At 41.4% G+C, this 18,964-nt stretch overlaps 1 protein-coding gene across 5 annotated transcripts in view; it reads right to left on the bottom strand.

Moving 5' to 3' along the window:
• The window catches only part of dtnbb (dystrobrevin, beta b), a 30,856-nt gene extending 12,062 nt beyond the window's left edge, over positions 1-18,794 (bottom strand). The window contains exons 1-11 of one of the 5 annotated variants that reach the window (XM_034235363.1): positions 18,584-18,794; positions 16,058-16,104; positions 14,485-14,552; positions 14,175-14,255; positions 13,877-14,090; positions 12,290-12,375; positions 11,793-11,947; positions 11,570-11,675; positions 10,223-10,389; positions 8,664-8,788; positions 994-1,068 (exon numbers count right to left, since the gene is read on the bottom strand). In XM_034235363.1, the coding sequence (XP_034091254.1) occupies positions 994-1,068; positions 8,664-8,788; positions 10,223-10,389; positions 11,570-11,675; positions 11,793-11,947; positions 12,290-12,375; positions 13,877-14,090; positions 14,175-14,255; positions 14,485-14,551 (1,076 nt within the window). In that variant the 5' untranslated portion in view covers position 14,552; positions 16,058-16,104; positions 18,584-18,794. Of the gene's footprint in view, positions 1-993; positions 1,069-8,663; positions 8,789-10,222; positions 10,390-11,569; positions 11,676-11,792; positions 11,948-12,289; positions 12,376-13,876; positions 14,091-14,174; positions 14,256-14,484; positions 14,564-16,057; positions 16,105-18,336; positions 18,425-18,583 lie in introns of those variants that run through there. The other 4 variants (XM_034235365.1, XM_034235364.1, XM_034235367.1 and 1 more) reach the window with 4 other exon arrangements.
• Positions 18,795-18,964: the final 170 nt, after the last annotated feature.

Raw genomic sequence — 18,964 nt, 5'->3', positions numbered from 1 at the left:
GTGTCCCTATCCTGTCAGCTTCCCTTAAACTCGCTCTAATCTTGATACTGTCAGCCCTCTGAGACGAGACTGAGCTGCACAAAATGTTCATCTCTGCAAGACATTTAATCTAGCATCGATTGTTAGCATCTCATTTCACCAAACACAGAAATCTTCCAGCAAGGTTAGATCATTATACTTGTAATGAAACAGAGAGAAGTAATGGGATATCGGCATGATCTCTAAGTCACATTTAAAGTTCAGTCGTACTGCTGTGGACATTCTTTGCATGCTGCCCTTCAGCTGCAGAGGTCCCAGAAGAGCAAAAGTGAGAAATAAAAAGTCCCAGCCCTCATTGAAGCTCTTTCTGAATTATCTATCAAAGCCTCTGTCTGGATTTTAATCAAACACCTGATCTTAAACGGGTTTGATGTGCACACTTTTATTCTTTCCGCACACCAGACAGTGACGTGTCCTCCTTGTTAATGTGCCGTGTGAAGACCTGAGTCCTTAACAGTCCCATCTTGCAAACAGAAATTGCCTGAAAGATGTGTACTGTGATACACATCCACACAAACGGATGAATTCATCCTGCACAGACTTGCAGGACAGATGCATTAAAGCTGCTTCAAAGTGCTCTCCATTGTAATTCCTAACCACAATGGTTCATTACCACTGTGAGTAAATAATAAGAGAGCTGGCTTTTAACTGAGAGGGTGAAATGAGAAGACAATTAGGCTGCTTTTTTCGCCCTTGCCTGCTTTCATGATCAGGCTCCAGTTCTATCATGATCTATTTGTCAAATCCTTTAAGTAGGAGTGCTCACATATTCCTCGCGACAGCGCAACAAATCTTTCTCTAAAAATACACTTGCAAGGGCATGCTGATCGAATGCAAAAACGTGTGTGAAGGAACAAATAACTTCACGCTGATTTCTGTCACCTATTCTTAGCACAGAGTGAATTGTGGAAAAATATCTTCAAATCAAAAAGTGCTTTATGCCTTGGTGCTTACCTTTGGGTAGGAGTGGGCGCCCCAGAGGACATGAGCATTGTGTCGTTCATGTTGTCGGCCCCTGGTTTCGGCTGACTAAAAGACAAGATTACAGGTCTTTAATCTACTCTGCAGAGGTCTCGAGTGCTTGTCACCAGGGAAATGGGGAAGAGGGCATTTGCATTTGATTAGTAATCATGAATCAGCGACTCTGACTGCAATTTACTCCAACTGTACAAAAGAGGGCAGACAATGAAGATCATCATATTACTGAATGTGCTGCACAAAGTCTGCAACATCTTGTACTCGAGTTGACTTTTCCGTGGAACGGCAATTTAAATCGTTTTAGGGCCATTATCTTCAACCTAACAACAGCAGACAAGGAAACTAATGACGCTGGAAGTCTGTGAAGAACTAGGAAAGGTGACATTGTGAGAGTAAACAAAGCGACAAGGTCCATCTGGCGGCTGCATCCCGAAACCCTCGGACCACAGAGTCTCATTAACGCTTCAGAAATATCACTCTGCACATCTCAGGCGCATCGCCGCTTCACACTTCACCGCCACAAGGGGAAAAAACACTTTCCATTTCTCTGTAGTCGCATCTCTTCAATCTGCACAACGCATCCCTGTGAAGTTGTCAGCCTTGATTCTATTGTAACAGATGTATCTAATGATCACATAAAAGGCAAAAAGCACTGAACCGCATTGCATCTCGTTATGCTTATTTGTCCAATCAGCATTTATGGCAAAAAAATCTAACTATTTAAATCCACATTCTGCAGATTACTGTTATCAGCACAAGACAGTGAGAGCTTTTCTGCTCCCGTGTCACTATCTGCCTCAACAGCTCTCCTTCTTTGTGTGTATATTACTAAAAATAAGAGCAGAAAAACAGCATTATTTCTGGATCACTAATTGTGCTGAAGTCATTTGTTAGCTGTTCACAAACAAGAGTACACATTCCCTGCATTCATGTGCATGCTCAGGGGGTTTAACGTGTTCTCTTTGAAGACATATTGCAACTATTATTGCCTCATGCATTTACATTTCCTTCAGGACTAGCCTAACGGGTGAACTGAACCGAATGACATTACATTATAACACAATCCTGCTGATTCTTACATTTTAAGCAAAAGTATAACAACAGGAAAAATAACAACTGTCTCTACTCAAACCTGCACATGCTGCCCTCCACAAATACTCCACTAAAGGTTCCCCTTATTTAACTCTTGCTATATTACAATAATCCCCCCTGGAGCAGCAGACAGAACAGCAGACACCCTTGATCACCCTTACCTCTGTGAGGAGAGCAAGCACCTGCCCGGCTGGCAAAATACATCCGACTGCTGCTGCTGCTGTTGCCAGATGCCTAATCTGCCCTCAACTGAGCAAGAGAGCATCTCAATGTACTACACTGCTGCTGTCTCCAAGGAAACTCGGCGGTCACATGACTTCATGACGCCGCGGATGTCTCTCTCTCTCTCCTCTCCGAAGCTCTGACTCGGTATTTTCACCTCTCTCTCTCTCTAACACATGAATATACACTGGGAATTAGCGGGATGCCAAAATAGCTCAATTGCAACTTCAAAAAGAAATGTACTCGTATCACTTCAGAAGGAAAACAGGTCTTTACATTCAAGGTTCAAGGAGGTTCAAGGTTCAAGGGGGTTCAAGGTTCTTTATTGTCAAACTAACATATCTACAGAGTAATTATGTCGTTGAAAATCTTAGGTCACAGGCTTCTCCAACAATGCAACACAATAATACAGATAAGCAGACAATATTAAAACAATATTAAAGTATATTATATTAAAAGTAATACAAAAAGAAAAATTGTTTTTTTAGTGCATGTTACTATAATACATTTACATATCTTAACTCCTCCGATCACCTTCAGCAAGTTACATCAATTAAAGCTCTTAGCGGCTTTTATAAATAATCATTCCCCTCCGAGCACACCACTATAACGCCCGTCTAAATGTAGGGCAAAAAGTCTCCTTACGTAAAAGTATTTCTTTTTCCGACAAGATTTGGATTCATTCTAACAGGCGTCCTAACTCATTCACATCAGCGTCTGCAGCCCCTCGGATCCCCGACTGAAGGGACGCTGATTAGAGAAGAAGCACAGTCGAGGAACTCCTGCCTCAGAGGTCAAACGGTGCGTTGACACAACATTTAGGCAATACAAAAGATCAAAGTCTGCACTGCGCTAAGCCCCGCGCTACCTGCGTGCGGTGAATGACAATGTGCCATCCCTTTCCTTGCACTTGGCACTTGGCAGGGGTACAGGAGGAGACGAAGCTCCATGCACACACTCTCAAACCATATTCCTGACAAACGGCGGATGCATGGCTGCTTTCAATCGCTTTCAAGCCGGCTAAAAATAAAGCGCAAAAACATGAAGCATCCTCTCCTGCTGGCTCTTGTTTCCCCAGTGGCCCCGGCCAGACAAAGCCCAATGGATCCCACTCACAGGAAAGTGAAGCACTGTTCTCTCTATTCTAATGGCATTGATGGATAAGAAAAAGTAGTTGAGAACAGATGGAAGCGTTCTTTAATGTAAGGGGATTTATGGGGATTATATGGGTACAAAATGATGGAAAGACTTTTCCCACACAACAAAATACTGTTCGTCTAAAAAGCCTCTTTTTTCATTTATCTATACATACAAACATAGGCTGCTCATATACTTTTCACATTTCCTTTCTTGTTTTTTTAAATTAGTTATTTATCTATGTTTGTATTATTAGTTGTTCTTAAAGTTTCTCATTATGATTGAATTGATATTATTGTTTGTATATTGATGTTGTATTTTATATAAAAGTGTGGATTTCTTTATTATTTTACTTACTTTCAATAATCACTTCCTGTTGTATGTTATCAATCAATCAAAAATACTCTATTAATCCCAGAAAGACATTTTGTGACAGTTCCACATTTTGTGACAGTTCCACCATATTAGAATTAAATAAATCAATAATTATAGAAACATAACTTGAAGTAAAAAGGTCCAATCAAAGTCCTTCAAGCCACCGACCTGGGGCACAGCATCTTAGGCACAGACGTTATGTTAGTGTATTATAAATTGTGCAAAAACTATAAATCCAAATATATAGAGGGTGGCATATTTTTATGGAACTGAGCATTTGACACTATAGTGTAAAGTGTTCCACTCTTTTGGTGCTTAAAGTCTTTTTGCAGAAGCGGAGGTCTGAAGGTAGAAAGCTGTATCGTAGATTTAAAGTCCCCGAGACAGACAGAGCATCCCAAACCTATAACTCCTCTCCAAAACACACCGGCAAGAAACTCGCTGGCAGTTTGAGTGGAGGGAAAAACTCACAGCTCAGCTCGCTGTCAGTCTTTGCTCTCAGATGCCAGTAAATATTTCCAAACGCTTTCAGAGTAGATACACATCGTCTGGAGACAATGCTAGGGGTCGGGCGATTTGGAGATTCATGTCCGATCAGCTTGGGGAGTTTTAGATCAAGCCTGACGCTATACCCCAATTCTGCCATTATTACTCACTCACAACAGCTTCGCCAGCCTCACACGCACGCACGCACGCACGCACGCGCACTCACACACACACACACACACACACACACACACACACACACACACACACATACACACACTCACACACACACACACGCACGCACGCACGCACGCACGCACGCACGCACGCACGCACACACACACACACACACACCTGAGAGACTGCGCTGACGGACGTCTCCTGGTTTACAACATGAAATGACACCTCTTCACAGTCAACATTCATCAGGATTGTGACTAGCTGCACTCTACTTTCAGAAAACCAACATCACATTCCTCTCTCCGTTCTTCACTACAATTCAAACAATCAATTCAGAATGCATTTCGGGGCTTGGCCCTTTTCCCGTGACTAATCATCTGAAGAACCAGTTTGAGGCAAGATTTCTGTAGCCAGCAGGGGAGTCATCATGGGAATGTTAGGCGGACAAATACTGTATTATCCACCACCCATCATTTCTCTTAAACGACCGTTAACAAGTGTGAAGAATTCCATTATTGCCAGCTCTTCCTTATGGCTCATGGCTACAGAGAGTGCAGCAGTGAGATTTACAATTGGTATGTTGGATCTAGAGGAATAGTTTAACCTTTTGTGAATTACGCTCATTTGTATTCATGTCTCGGAGTCAGAGGTGAATCGAGGAAGCTGCAGGGATGACATGTTTCTGCAGGACAACTCAACAAAAAATAGCCAATGGGATTTTTCCATTGGATTTGAGCAGAAAACAGGCTCTTTTGCAAACACACATTTATGAGACTTACAACTTTTGTTCAGTAAGATAATCGTATTAAATCTTTGTTATGATTTCTGAGGCATAAACTCAATCAGCAAGAAGGAAAAGCTACCGTAAGCCAATCAACTAACTGCACCACGGATGCATAAATCATAGACCCAACCAAACGTCAGCTTGGGATTGGTGGGATCATGTTTATTCACCTAACTCCATGTTTTGAGACATTTAAAAGCTTAAAAGTTCAACAACTGTTGTGTTTTAAAATATCCCACCGACCTTATTTCAGGCATAAAATCAAAAACCCATTGACTGAGAGACACGTGAAGCCGAAGTGCTAACATACAAACTGGGTTAGTGGGCTCATTCCTGCAGCACTCTTCACCATTCGTATATCTTTCCATTACGTAAGAAGCTACAGCCAGCAACCGATTAGCTTAACTTAGCATTAAGACTTGAAAAAGGGGAAAGGGCTAGCCTGTCTGAAGGTAAAATCATCCATATGACAGAACCTTTTAAAAGTGAGATAAGACGGCATGCCTGCAAGTGTTTTGTGTGGATGAATCAAAGAAGACAGGTGTTGGTAGGTGGATTTTGTTTCTTTAGGGCAGAGCCAGGCTTGCTGATTCTCTGTTTTCAGTCTTAATGCCCAGCTGAGATAACAGGCTGTAACTTCCTATTTAACGCTGCCCCCCACCCTCTGGAACTCCCTTCCACAACACATCAGAGACTGCACCGACCCCCCCACTTTCAAAACACTGACCAAAACACACCTCTTCAGACTGGCTTTTAAATGTGTGAATTATGCTGTGTTGTTGTTTTAATATTTATTTATTTTTTATTTCTATTCTTTATTCTATTTTATCATGTTTTATCAAACCCCTGTAAAGCGTCTTTGAGCACCTGGAAAAGCGCTTTGAAATCAAATGTGTTATTATTATTATTAACAGACGGATATGAGTTTAAATATTCTCAAAAATGTGCCATATTCCAAAGTTATAACATCTGGATATTGTCCACCATGTGTTCGCAAAATAGACTTTTCTTTTGATAAAATGTTGCCTTTGGTTTGCAGTTCAAAGCCATTCACAGTTAAATACTTAAGCATTACATTGAGAAAGGCAGTCACCAATGAATACATATTTTGAATGGTTGGTCAGGATTGGAAAACATATTTTCATAGCTATACTACTCTATCACGACACCGAAATAAAAACGTAAATTCATCTGGGAACATAAAAAGACAGTTTCCATCATCAAACACAGGTGAAAAAATCTTCCCTGCGTCAGACAAAACAACAGAGACTAGTCTCAGGGGTCAATAGTCACATCAATTATCCTAAAAGTCAGTGAACACGCCAGCAAACTGGAAAGGCCATCTGTGAGAGCAAGAGAATGCACTTTGTCTATTAAAGTCTTAAAGGGGGACCTAACGACAGGATGTTCCTAAAGTTTAAGAGACGTCACAAGTAGATAACTTCATCACTGTTGTAGGCACACAAGAATGCATCCTTGTTAACCTGCCAACACCTGCTCCATCCCCTCGTATCAGAGAGAGTAGAGGGGTTGTTGGAGTAAAGATTGAAGTATAATAACGGATCAATAAGTCAGGACTAGACTGAGGTTTGTGCAGGTTAGAATCAATGGGCTCCACCGTGGCTCTGAAATCACAGTAAGCTAGCAGTGTATCGATAAATCCATGGCACTGTCCATGGTGCTGAAGCGTCAGATGGATTTGTATTGTTTTCTTCTGGAGTGCAGCCTTTCCTGTCAGTTTGGCCTACTGTACAGATTGCTACTTGTCTCAATCAACCATTGGTGAAAGATGTATTGTAATAAAGTAGTGCGAGAATCTAAGATAATTCTGTTACAAGCTAAAGGTTCAATATTCTACCTTTTTACTGGTAGGGGAATGAGGGATTTAAAAAAATGTACATTACAAAATAAAGCAATTTAAAGTCAGTGGCTCATTACATATGTTCTTACTTATTGGCTTAGCTGGCAATGTGAGGTGCCCATAGTGAGTGTGGGAAAACAACAATGTGCATGCCCTCATTGCATTTGCTACTGAGGAAAGACTCAATTGTACTCACATGGGTAGAAGGTAGAAGTATTTATTCACTTTCTACCACTCCAAATAACTGATATATCTTTTAACAATATGAAATAGTCAAACAAGACCCTGGAGTTCATTAAGGCTTCTGTGCCATAACATCTAATATAACCAAGAACGCCACCTGGGCAGAACTCAATATCTCAGCCACCATCATCATAACATAATCAACATCGTAAACAAACAACAACAAAAAGCCACAGATTGCAGCTTGCTGAGGGCACCAGAGAGACATAATCCAAACTAGTTCCAGCCACACATTTCTTTTGTAATCAATATGAATCTACTTCTGTGCTGTCATTTCATGCTACACAGCCTATAGCGCGCAGTCTAATCCCATCACCTCATCTCCCACATGGAGGGAAACTGTTGATTGTCCAGGTTTTGATGTAGATTTATGCAAAACATGCGTACGTTTGGGCACAAGGCAGACAAACGCTTCCGCCAGTGGGCAGAGCCTTGATGGGAGCACTGATTCAGAGATGATGGCTTCTGTCTCGCAGTAGAAACAGGAAATCATGTTTATGTTGTTTCTACGTTGTATATTTTTCTTGGCATTCAGTGCGCTCGTTTCTCTCCCAATGATGTAGCTCACTATCAATTACTCACTGACACTTGCCAGAAGCAAAACCATATACAGACAGCTTAGATGTATGGTCGTGACTGGAATATGAAGAAGGATTTTGTTATGAAATCAGCCATGAGAAGATTTCCTGTGATCCTATTAATGCCACGAACAGGCAACATTATAAATCACTTTTTTATTAGATTGTTATGTCTTTGTGGAGGCAAAAACTGAATTGGCGTAAGGATGATGGGAAAAATACACAGTGACCTTAGCGTTGTGGACTACTGGATGTATCTCAGCGGGGGAATTGATTATAGACATCGTACCATTTTTCATCTGACATGTAAATGAGCGTGCGGGGTTTAAGACAGCTGCAGAATATAATGCATTTCCTATAATGACTTCCAGGAGCCCCAAAGCCTGCGGTGTGAGATTTATACCATCGTCCCCGTTTCACTGATGAGGACGAGGGTGCTGTTAGCGGCCGAACCTGCGCAGTATATCACCATATCCACGTTAGCAAATAATCATGGGCTCGACATCTGAGCCATGTGGCAGTATATCAGTCATGGTGTGACGGCGAGATGGAAATATGGAGGCCGTTACATGACAAGAGCAGACAATAGATCAGCAGCACACTGGGCCTTGCTGTGCAGTTAATCAACAAATCAGTGCTCATTAATAAAACAACTAGTGGTAACAAATGCTGTGTGAATGACACTCACACAGTGTGGGTGAGCTCCGGGGGTCTCTCCGCCTGCTCGGGGAACACAGGATGAGGCGGCTCTCCGATGGGGACGCAGCCGAGGGATTTACTGATGGCGTGGCTCAGCTTTTTGGCCGGAGACTTCTGTGAGGAGGGCGGGAAAAAACACAAGTATCTGTCACCTTGTCGTGTCATCATGTGTCACCATCGTGTGGGGAAAGTAGAAACAGTTTTAAGCTGCTTCAGACTGAATTTACATAACTAGGTCAACATTTTGTTACTGTGCCAAAAGTGTGGATCAGCAGGAGTTTGTGCATATTCAGTAAGTGCCTTATCGGCTACTTCACAGGACGTCTTGGTGGCTGCCCTGCGGCCCAAGAACTGCAGCATAATGAGTCCGCTCTCCTGCTGTCATGTCATGTGAACATCTGAGTGTAGCAGCATGACTACATGGGAGGTTGTGGCTCATTGGGTAGAGCGCTGATCTTCGGATCACAGGGGCACTGGTTCGAATCCCGCCGCAGTCAAACATTCCGCTGTGTCCTTGGACAAGACACTTCACCCCAAATTGTTCCTGTGGGGATTGCCCACAGTATTGAATGTATGAAAGTCGCTTTGGATAAAAGCGTCTAACAAGTGACAAGTAATGTAACGTAACTACATGAAATACTTCCATTTGTTAAAAACTGGAAAATATGTCTGGTATGACATCAATGCAGCATAACCACAACATACAATAATAAGGAAAAAAGTGGATAGATGATACTGTAACTACTATTATTTAGACAGTATTCATCTTTTAATATTAAGTCTTTCCATATTGAATACCAGTCTTCAAATCATCTACTGTCATGCTGAAAACGATTCTGGTAGGTTAGAGTCATTCAACCCTCAATGGTTCAACAGTGAAAACTAAAACACAAACTAATCAATACATTTAGGGCAGGATGATCAGTGTAGCATGTGGTATCATTTAGAAAAAATAGCAACTGTTTAATGAAAATCATGTTAGGTTTACTTGTAGTCTAATCCGATAAAGGGTTTGAATTGTTGCCAAAAACCAAAACCTTCTCTGTTTTCAGCACAAAACCTATAAATGTGGTGAAACATGTCCCAGAGGTATTAGGACGTTAACTCCAATTTGTCACAGAAGTAGGAAATCATCCCGAACAGATGCATGCTCCAAACCTTCACGATAAATATCAAAATGTGTTTTCATATCACAGACAGTGTTCGGTGTGTCGTGCACTCAGACATGTGATCACAGCCCTGAGTCATTCTCTTCTGTGCAAAAACTGAGTTTGATGGGAATTGGATTTGGGATCCAGTGCCTATGACTTCCCTTGTTCAGATTTAAATAATAATGAAAACGCTTTGGGGGGATGCGGCAAGGCAGACAATTCAATCAATACGATTTCATTTGCCATAATGAGTGAAACCTCCATCAAATCTCATGGATTTCTCTGACGGGACAGGAAGTGTAGAGAGACGGCTGGATACTCTACCCTCAGAGATATTGACTATGAGATAGTTTTGAAAAGGGAACAACGTGAAGGTGAAAGTGATCAGGGGTCTTACCCAGGAAGAATGCTCCTTCATCTGGTGCTGGTTGCTATGGGGACCGTTGGCATGGCCGCGCCAGAAGCAGCTCTGGCACAGCTGGTAGCCGTGGCACTGCTGGCACCGGTACCGGAAACCCATCATGCTCTCGCTCCGGCAATAGGAACATTCCACCGGATGGAAGACTGACGGGAAAAATAAACAATTACAAAGACAAGATTTTCTGTCAGAGAGAAGCAGAGATGGCAAAAGTACACACATCAGTACAGATACTCGTGTTTTACTCAAGTAAAGAAGTATGGGCTTTGAATTGTACTTAAGTAAAAAGTACCCATAACTAGCAGCTGCTTTAAAGAGTACCTGACCTCCCTTTATATTAATAGAACAATAATGTCATTGTTAGCTAATGAATGTTTCCATGCTGAACAACGGCAACATGACAACGTTTTCATTGGTCCCTCTTCTTTAGAGAAGACCAGGAAATGATGGATACACGGATCGTGTTCAAATCAATAGGCACGCAATGACTCTAAAGAATAATGATCACGCCACCAAACACACATTCAAACTAAAGGAACCAGCCTGTTTAGAAAATGTAAGAAGTAGAAAGTACAGGTATTTGTGTTCAACATGTAAGAAGTAAAAGTAAAAAGTCGTCAGAAAAATAAGTTGTGGAGTAAAGTACTGATACCAGAACGAAGTATTTGTACTCCACTACTTCCCACCTCTGGAGAGAAGACATCTTTACTCACAGAGTTACTGTCGCTTGTACGCTGCATGGGTCTAAGCACAGAGGGTGTCAAACCCCTGAGACAGATGTGTGATTAGATTGGTTTGATTGGTTAAATCTTCTATTTATTTGTAAGGCAGTTTGTCAAACCTTTCCTTGTCTGACAATAAAAGGTTTGGTCAGTGTCGAAAGTGACATTTACTCAAGAGTTTCGAAAGACTTTTAAGGCACTTTGGAGGGTTTGTCTGAGTTTGTGGACCTGGACTATTTTGATGTACTATGATTAGAGTTTAGTGATATTAGAGTGATACAGACCAGATGGGTAATGACTTGGGGAAGGGTCCTTATTAAACTTCTCTGTTTAATCAAAGGGCTGTAACTAGCTACTATAGATGAATCTGTGCATTATTACTTCAACTTGTATCAATTATTAGCTACATACATTGGACCATTGGGATGCAGCCATGCACTGAAAATAAAAGGAAAATGTAAAACATATGTACAGAGATTTCATTTGTTTATTCCTGGACAGATAATGTTGGCTCCAAATTTAGAAAAATCGAATCAAAACCTGTAAATTCCTCTGTGGTTCCCAATATGGAGTGGTTAAAAATATATAAGAGTCCAGATCTCACCATTTTCAACATTAGCAAGTCGGTGCATGAGCGGTAGCCATACGAGGCATTGAGGGGGAGGGTCTGCCATCAACACATCCAAAAACGTGTTCAGCATAATCTTCTTCTGGATACAAACACACACAAACATGAATACAAACAAGACGTGTACATCATTAGAGAGTTGAACGAAGATACAGCGTGAAAAGAGAGTGGGAATGTGGTTTAAATATGCTCCTCATACCTGCTGAGGGAAGCATGTGCGCACCGAGTGCTCCGTGTAGCCGAAAGACGGACCCTCGAACACGGCTGTGGGGAGCTTCAGCACCTCCCGGAGAAACTGATCAAACTTTGCAAACATCATGACTCCATTTGAGTCTGAGATCTGTGAGAAAATATCTGAAAGACAGCAAATCTCAGATTTTGCGAAAAGTGCAAAACACAACAGTAGCCAATCCATGCAAAAAAACAAGTATAAAAAAGGCTTTTGACATTTAAAAACATATTTATGAATGTATAGGATTCATCCACAACCATAAACTCAGCATAAAGTGAAAATATGCAGAGTTAAAGCAAATGAATGTAGCATAGACGTTCCTACAGCGCCCCTGTGTGTTACATTTGAGAAACTACATGGATGCAGCCATGACGTCAGACTTCAGAGGGCTGATATAAAAACTGCAGCTTATTCACAAATATGTTTTATGAAACTGTATGTGTACGGAATATAAATGCACTTACAGCGTAGTTTGTCCACAATCTTCCCTCCACACATTGTAGACAGCATGGCTTTCATTGAGAAAACGGTCAGCTTCCCATGGCTTTCACTGCAAAGAGAAAGACAAGTGGAATTTATAAGCACATCTGTTGTGTCCCTCCAGATAGTTGTGTCCCATAGCCTCACTTTAATAACGAGTATGTAATGTTTTCACAGAAATACAACTCATTATTGACTATTTAACTCGACAAAAGTATAGTATTTTATCTTATTGTGACCCGAGAACTCTTTGGAGATTGTAAATTTGAGATGAAAAATGTACGTCACGATAAACAGATTATACAAACAAGTGATTTGTATTCAATTGTGTGTAAAATGTAATAAAATCATGACGAAAACATGAACTAACAGATTAACGAGGTATATTCAGCTCATTATCAAGGCTGCCTCAACACCCCTTGAAACCTTTTCAACTTGCCCAGAGAGAGCCGCTCTTACATTTCATTTTTCACTTTGATTTGGCCCCGACTTCCGAGCAGCGGTAGCCGAGGACATGAAAGCTCTTCTGCCTAATTCAGTTTGGACCTCAGGGACAGATTGCCAAACGGCTTCCTGTGATCACAGACAGTCATTTCCACAAGGTTTCTCAGAGATACGGCAGCATGAATGATAACGGAGCGGGGCCGGAGTGACCTTACAGATAAAAGTAAACCAATTGAACGGATCGATGAATGGACGGGGCCAGCAGCCAATCAGCATGAGCTCCTAGGGAACAATAATGAGAGAGCTTTACAGTCAATAATACAGGATGCCTTGAGCTCAGAGCAGACGTCAAGGAGGGATATACAATAAGACATCACCAGGAATACTTCAGCTGACAGGGACTATTTTTGTATCTGCTGTGTGAACATATACATGGTTTCCAAGGATATCCCTTGTATGTGTATGGCTCATTTGTACAATATAGAATCAGGGCCATTAAGGAACGCTAAAGCCACTTACTGCTGTGTATGATTTCTAGAGTTTTGGCGTTTACCATATTAAATTCAAGACTTCCAAAACAATTCGGAATTTTGTCCCCAGCATTTAATAACCTGCAGCGTGGACAGCTGTATTGAGAAAAATACTTTATAGAAATGGTTAATAATTTTAAAATGTTTTGCAAATACCAAAGTTTGGAGATTGGAGATTAACACTTATTAATTTCGTACTAATTAAATGTAAAACTGAGAATGTTCTGTAGAAGTTATTTATTCAGACTAGGGCTGCGGATTAATCGTTCAATTTATAAAAGATGGTAAGAAAATAGAAAATTGCGAAGAAATCCGATTTTCTGATTAGCTTTTTAATTTGAGCTTTTTCGTGTAAAGAACTAGAACATTTGACCTTTTTAGATATTATTTTAAAGTGGTCACAAGTTCCAGTGACAGGCTCATAAGTTGACAACTTCTACTCTAATATTGGAAATGTTAAACCATGTCCTTCACTTCCTGAAACACTTGTTTACATTAAGCCCTGCTTTTGATGTCTCCTGCATGAATACCCGAACAACAGAAGAAGTGTTTCCAATGATCTCCGCCTGCAGACTGCAGCGCTCCTCTGCCTCGTACCTGTCGTAGGTGGCCACCATGAAGTTGAGCAGCAGCCCGATGGACTGATCCACGTTGATCTGGTGGGTGGTGGGCAGCCGCTTGTTGAGCTGGTAGTAGATGGAGGACAGGATCGTCTCCAGCCGCGCCACGTTGATCTCGGCGTTGTGGTCCAGCGTGTTGAGGCCGTTGTCACGAAACGCCTCGATCATGTTCCACACGTCCACCAGATGAACTGAGAGGGGGAAACGGAAACACTGAGACTGTGTTCGAGTTGGAACAAACATTTCTAGAGATTCAATGAGAGGAAAACTCTTACGGTTGCATCTCTTCTGCACAAACCGGAGTTTGCAGGCAGTCCTGTATGTCGACAGTCTGATTACATCAAAGTTTTGAGCTCCTGCAAAACAGCATTAAGAAAAATCAGTTCCAAGCCTTTAAAGACATACAATGAAAGTGTTTCTTACTGGAGAAACATTCACACTATCACCGTCTCTGTGTGGGAGGAATTACTGTACGTGTGAAGCAGCAAATATCTCTTGTGGAACTTGGAGCCAGTGAGAGCATTACATGATGAGCTGCTGACTGTGAGTAGTGAAAAGAGATTTCTCTCAGTCGACTCCACTCACTCATTTCCATGAAGAGCTGTCTCTTCTCCACCATGGCCTTGCCTCGTTTGCTGCCTTCCTCGATCATCCTGTGGCACATCAAACAGCAGCGCGGGAAATGTTTACTGTTAATAACACGGCTCTCTTTATCGTCCAGAAACCATCAGAACAATGCAAGTGAAGATTATTAATAATAGATATCATTAGAAAATATGTTATACAACTCTGTATCATTTCGTGTGAAGACTGAACATAAATGAGGACCTAAATATCATAATCTTCTTTTGAATATAGACGATATGGTCTTTCTGTGACCAGTATTGAGCGCTCAGCTCTTGAACACTGGTGTACCAGCAGGACACGATGTTTCATCTTTATTATTGACCCTGTACATGAAGGACAGTATTAGTCATCACTGCGGTTAAACACTTCACTGTAACAAAATATGCCTTGGGTTCTGCGTTTAATAGAATTATAAGAAATTCAAATATTTTTTAGGGTTACACAAATGATGTCATTGCTTTGAAAGACTCGGACAAGCTGCCATAATAATACAACTGAACCGTCAAATTGTTTCACTTTGAGTTGAAGAATATTGAGTTGAAGATGCTGTAAATTAGAGATACATTATATATTTTTGTATTTAAAATGTCACTGACTCTAGCTATCTTGGCTCAGTTATACAGCAGTGTGAGGGGTGCTCAGTCAGTGGCAACTAAAACAATTTACTGTGACTTTTTTATAAAGCAAATGATCAACATTTTAGCAAAAAACGAATTTGCCTTATCGCCAGGAGTGAGAAGAAAAGATTGATGCCACTCTTATATCTGTATGCTAAATATGAAACCACAGACAGCAGCTGATTAGATTAGCTTAGCTTCAAGTCTTTAAATAGGGGAAAGTAGCTAGCATGGCTCAGCTGAATATCACATGATATACTAAACAACACAAGAACACTGTCAATATGTGGTTTTAGGAGGTTAAGTGTTTTGTTATTGCAACTCCTTTTTTTAAGTTCATACAATTCATTTAAAGTGTGTCGACAATCTGGGTTCAGCCATAAAAACAGCTGCTCGAATATAATATAAAAGATGTTTATAATGCCACCGTGTAGTAATGAATCTTTTCCCCAAGGCAGAATATCTCCTCAGGAGAAATAACAGAAACACACTTTGTTCTGACACCTGATTCAACTTCAGGGTTGACTCAGAGGATTCATTGTTCCTGTCTGATTCTGTTTCAACATAGCTCTCATACTTGTTGAAGGCACATTCCCTTTGGAACCAAACTGGTGTCCTTATTTTATTCAATAATATATTCATTCGACGATTCTTCAATAAGTGTTAATCTGTTAGTTCAATAATTCTTCATCACAGTGTTTAATGTTGTAGACATTTCACCAGTTGACGTTTTTCTTGAACAGAAAGTATTATAACCTTGAGTTCTTATAATATGATGACATTTATTAGTAGTATTAATATATAGATTTGTGCATAGATTTGTGTTATAAGAAATTGGTAAACACTATTTTTTTAAACTTCAAAGGACAGATGTACTATGTCTTTGACCTCATAAGATATAACTTAGGATTTACCTGTCGCTGGCTGAGTGTCAAACAGAGAGAAGCCCTTAACGTCGGCCCTGTGAAGAAAATTGGAAACAGTTAGTGAGGGAGTCTTTATGACTTGATCATCACGAGAGCTGAGCAATTATTCGCTGACAAAATGTAGTTGACTTCTGAATAACTAATGAACACATCCCCTCGCTCCCTCCTTCAAGGACTTCATTAACTCTCCATGTGTGCTTTTGTTCCTCCTCCTTCTCTTCCTGTAGATATTGGTGAGCTGGCTGGGGAACACTCCAGCGCCCGTGGGTCTGTGCAAATGATGATTCTCCGTGACATCCCGCTCACAGTGACTGCATCCTGTGGGCTAATGACACCGAGCAAGAGCTGCAGAGGAAGCACCTAAAAAAGACCGCGGACACACAGCACATTACGGCCGACCAATGAGGGAGAAGCCTCGGATCGAGAGCCCCCAACATGCCCCGGTGCATGTACACAAGGGGTGCGTTCACTGACCAGGGGGCGTTCACAAACCAGCAGAGCGAGAAGGGAAGGTTCTGCGGCTCTGAGTAAGTCTACAGGCAGGATTTCTCTATTTATTTTTTACATTGCATTTTTATAGAGACACTCGTCTTCACGGTGATCCCTGCTGTATGACAGATCCTCTCTCCAGTCACTACCTCTGGCTCGTGTTGCCCGGTTCTCATCAGGGGTTACAGGCATCAGAACGATCATTTAAAAACACCTCGTCCACTGAAATGCAGTCACGAATTACTCTATTTCTATTTTAAAAACATTAGATATTCAGGCTTACAACTAATGATTATCTATTGATTAAGTCAACGAAATGTCAAACAACTGCTAATCCATCACTAGTCCAACAACTAGACAATAACTCAATGTACGCAGGTTCGACTCCGGCCTGCAGGAGTATTTTGGCAATGTCATCCCCCCTGTCCCCCCCTTTCTACACTGCATATAAGAAAGGCAGTCTCTGGCCAAAAATATATAATCCTATTGGTCATTAAGCAACAATGACAGACGTGCTAGTTGTAGCTTCACACTTGTGAGAAATGTGTTTTCGTAAGGACAATGTCATTAATGTTATTTGGTTTTGACCAAGACATTTGAGGACATCCCCTTGGGTTCTAGGGAGTTCATTTTTCACTATTTTCTGACAGTTGAAAGGACAAAACAATTCACTGAAAATAGCCTTTAGTTACATTCATACCCATCCATCACCATCCCTCACCAGAGCCCAAGGTGACATCTTTAAGTGTCTTCTTTTTCTTGAGAACAATCCAAAACATATTGACTTGACGATGATGCAAGAAAGAGAAAAAGAGAAAATCCTTACTTTTGAGAAACTGAAATTATAATTTGTCGTTGTGCATCTAATCAATTACTTGCATCATGGCTGCAATCTAAGAAAGACAATGCAATAAAGAGCTATATGCTAAAAGAAGAAGCATTTTCACTGCTCTGAAACAATATTATGGCTATTTTTAGCTCAGTGCAAATCCTGTCAAAAACTCAGTCTGGATTAAAGGTTTTTTAAGGCCATTAAAAACACTTGCTCAGTCTAATTACAGATTAAATGGCGTGGGGGCAGCACACACTGTAATTCAGGTTTAATGTGTCAGAGGAGCACTGCTGTACTCTGGGGGCAAAGGGAAGACACATTAGCTATGCAGTGGGAGACCCAACAGACACATGTCAGCAAAACAACACGATGGCTCATTGTAAATATTCAGCCTGTGAAGTAACTGCAGAAATCCACGAGTACTCAGGCCTTACATTGGCAGGACATGTTTGGAAAAAAATGTAAAGCCGTGCATGGCAGCAAATAAAAGAGCTTCAGGAGCTGATCATTTGCAGGTTAGATGAGGAAGCAGAGACAAGTTCTTAATAATTCATGGACAAATGAATTCACAGAGCAGCAGCGTGATAAAGCTCTGCATTCAGGGGATTTTCAGTCCTCTTATTTGCACACATTTTAATATTTAGTTCACAAAAATGTTGATGTCAGCCCTTTTTTTAAACAGTAAAACAGTGTGGTTATCATTATAATCCCGTAAAGGTGCATTTACTGTAACCGCACCTTCAGCTGCGAGCTAATGACAACATCCTTTGACGCGAGTCAACAGAAGGACTGGGCTACTGCAGTACCTCCCTTCCGCTGATATCATCCACTTCTACAAGCCTCATTCATTCCTCACGGTGAGCATCCCTGCAACACTTACAATTCACTTTCAAAGCGACGGAGGGACACAAACGCAGCCATATCGGTGATTCAACTGCCTATTTACCTTATTTCTGCAATGGGAACGGTGTGTCGTGATGCTCATAAAAAATGTTGGCATAACAAACAATGGCAATCCTGCATCTATTTCTCACGGCTGTCTCGACAGATTCATAAGAGGCAAAGCTGGCCTTTACCCGAGGAAAATCACGCAGGATGCGTTTAGAGCATCATCATCATCAGATGTGGATGATAAGTAGTCCAGGGTGAATAAGGAGGATATTTCCTCCGTGATCCACAGTCGCACATCTCACCTTTGATGAATCCACGCGTGTGTCCGCCGACCTTACAGCTGTCCGGGCGATGCGACGCGGCTCCGGTGACCCAGCTTCATATTTCTCTCTCCTCCTCTCTCATCCGGCTTCAATCTTGCGAACTGCGGTTGTATCCGCGCAGAGAAACGAAGAGGCGCCGCGCTCCGCTCGGCTTCACCAGCAGAGACCAGCGGCAGAGGACGGCAGAGCAGCAGGAGGGCGCGAGCTGCCATGCGCGGACTCTACTACACTTTACGCATGTGCGCACGCACTCTGGTTAAAGGCGCACGCACTACTAACATTGCTGCTTTGACTCAGAGTTATGATCCTCAGCATTATAGAGAGGAGATGAAAGACGAAACTGATACAATCTAATTGTAA

The sequence above is a fragment of the Gymnodraco acuticeps genome, unplaced genomic scaffold (assembly GCF_902827175.1).
Source record: "Gymnodraco acuticeps unplaced genomic scaffold, fGymAcu1.1, whole genome shotgun sequence".
Lineage (NCBI taxonomy): Eukaryota > Metazoa > Chordata > Actinopteri > Perciformes > Bathydraconidae > Gymnodraco > Gymnodraco acuticeps.
The sequence above is the reverse complement of the archived record's forward strand: the minus strand, read 5'-3'. Positions and strand labels throughout refer to the sequence as shown.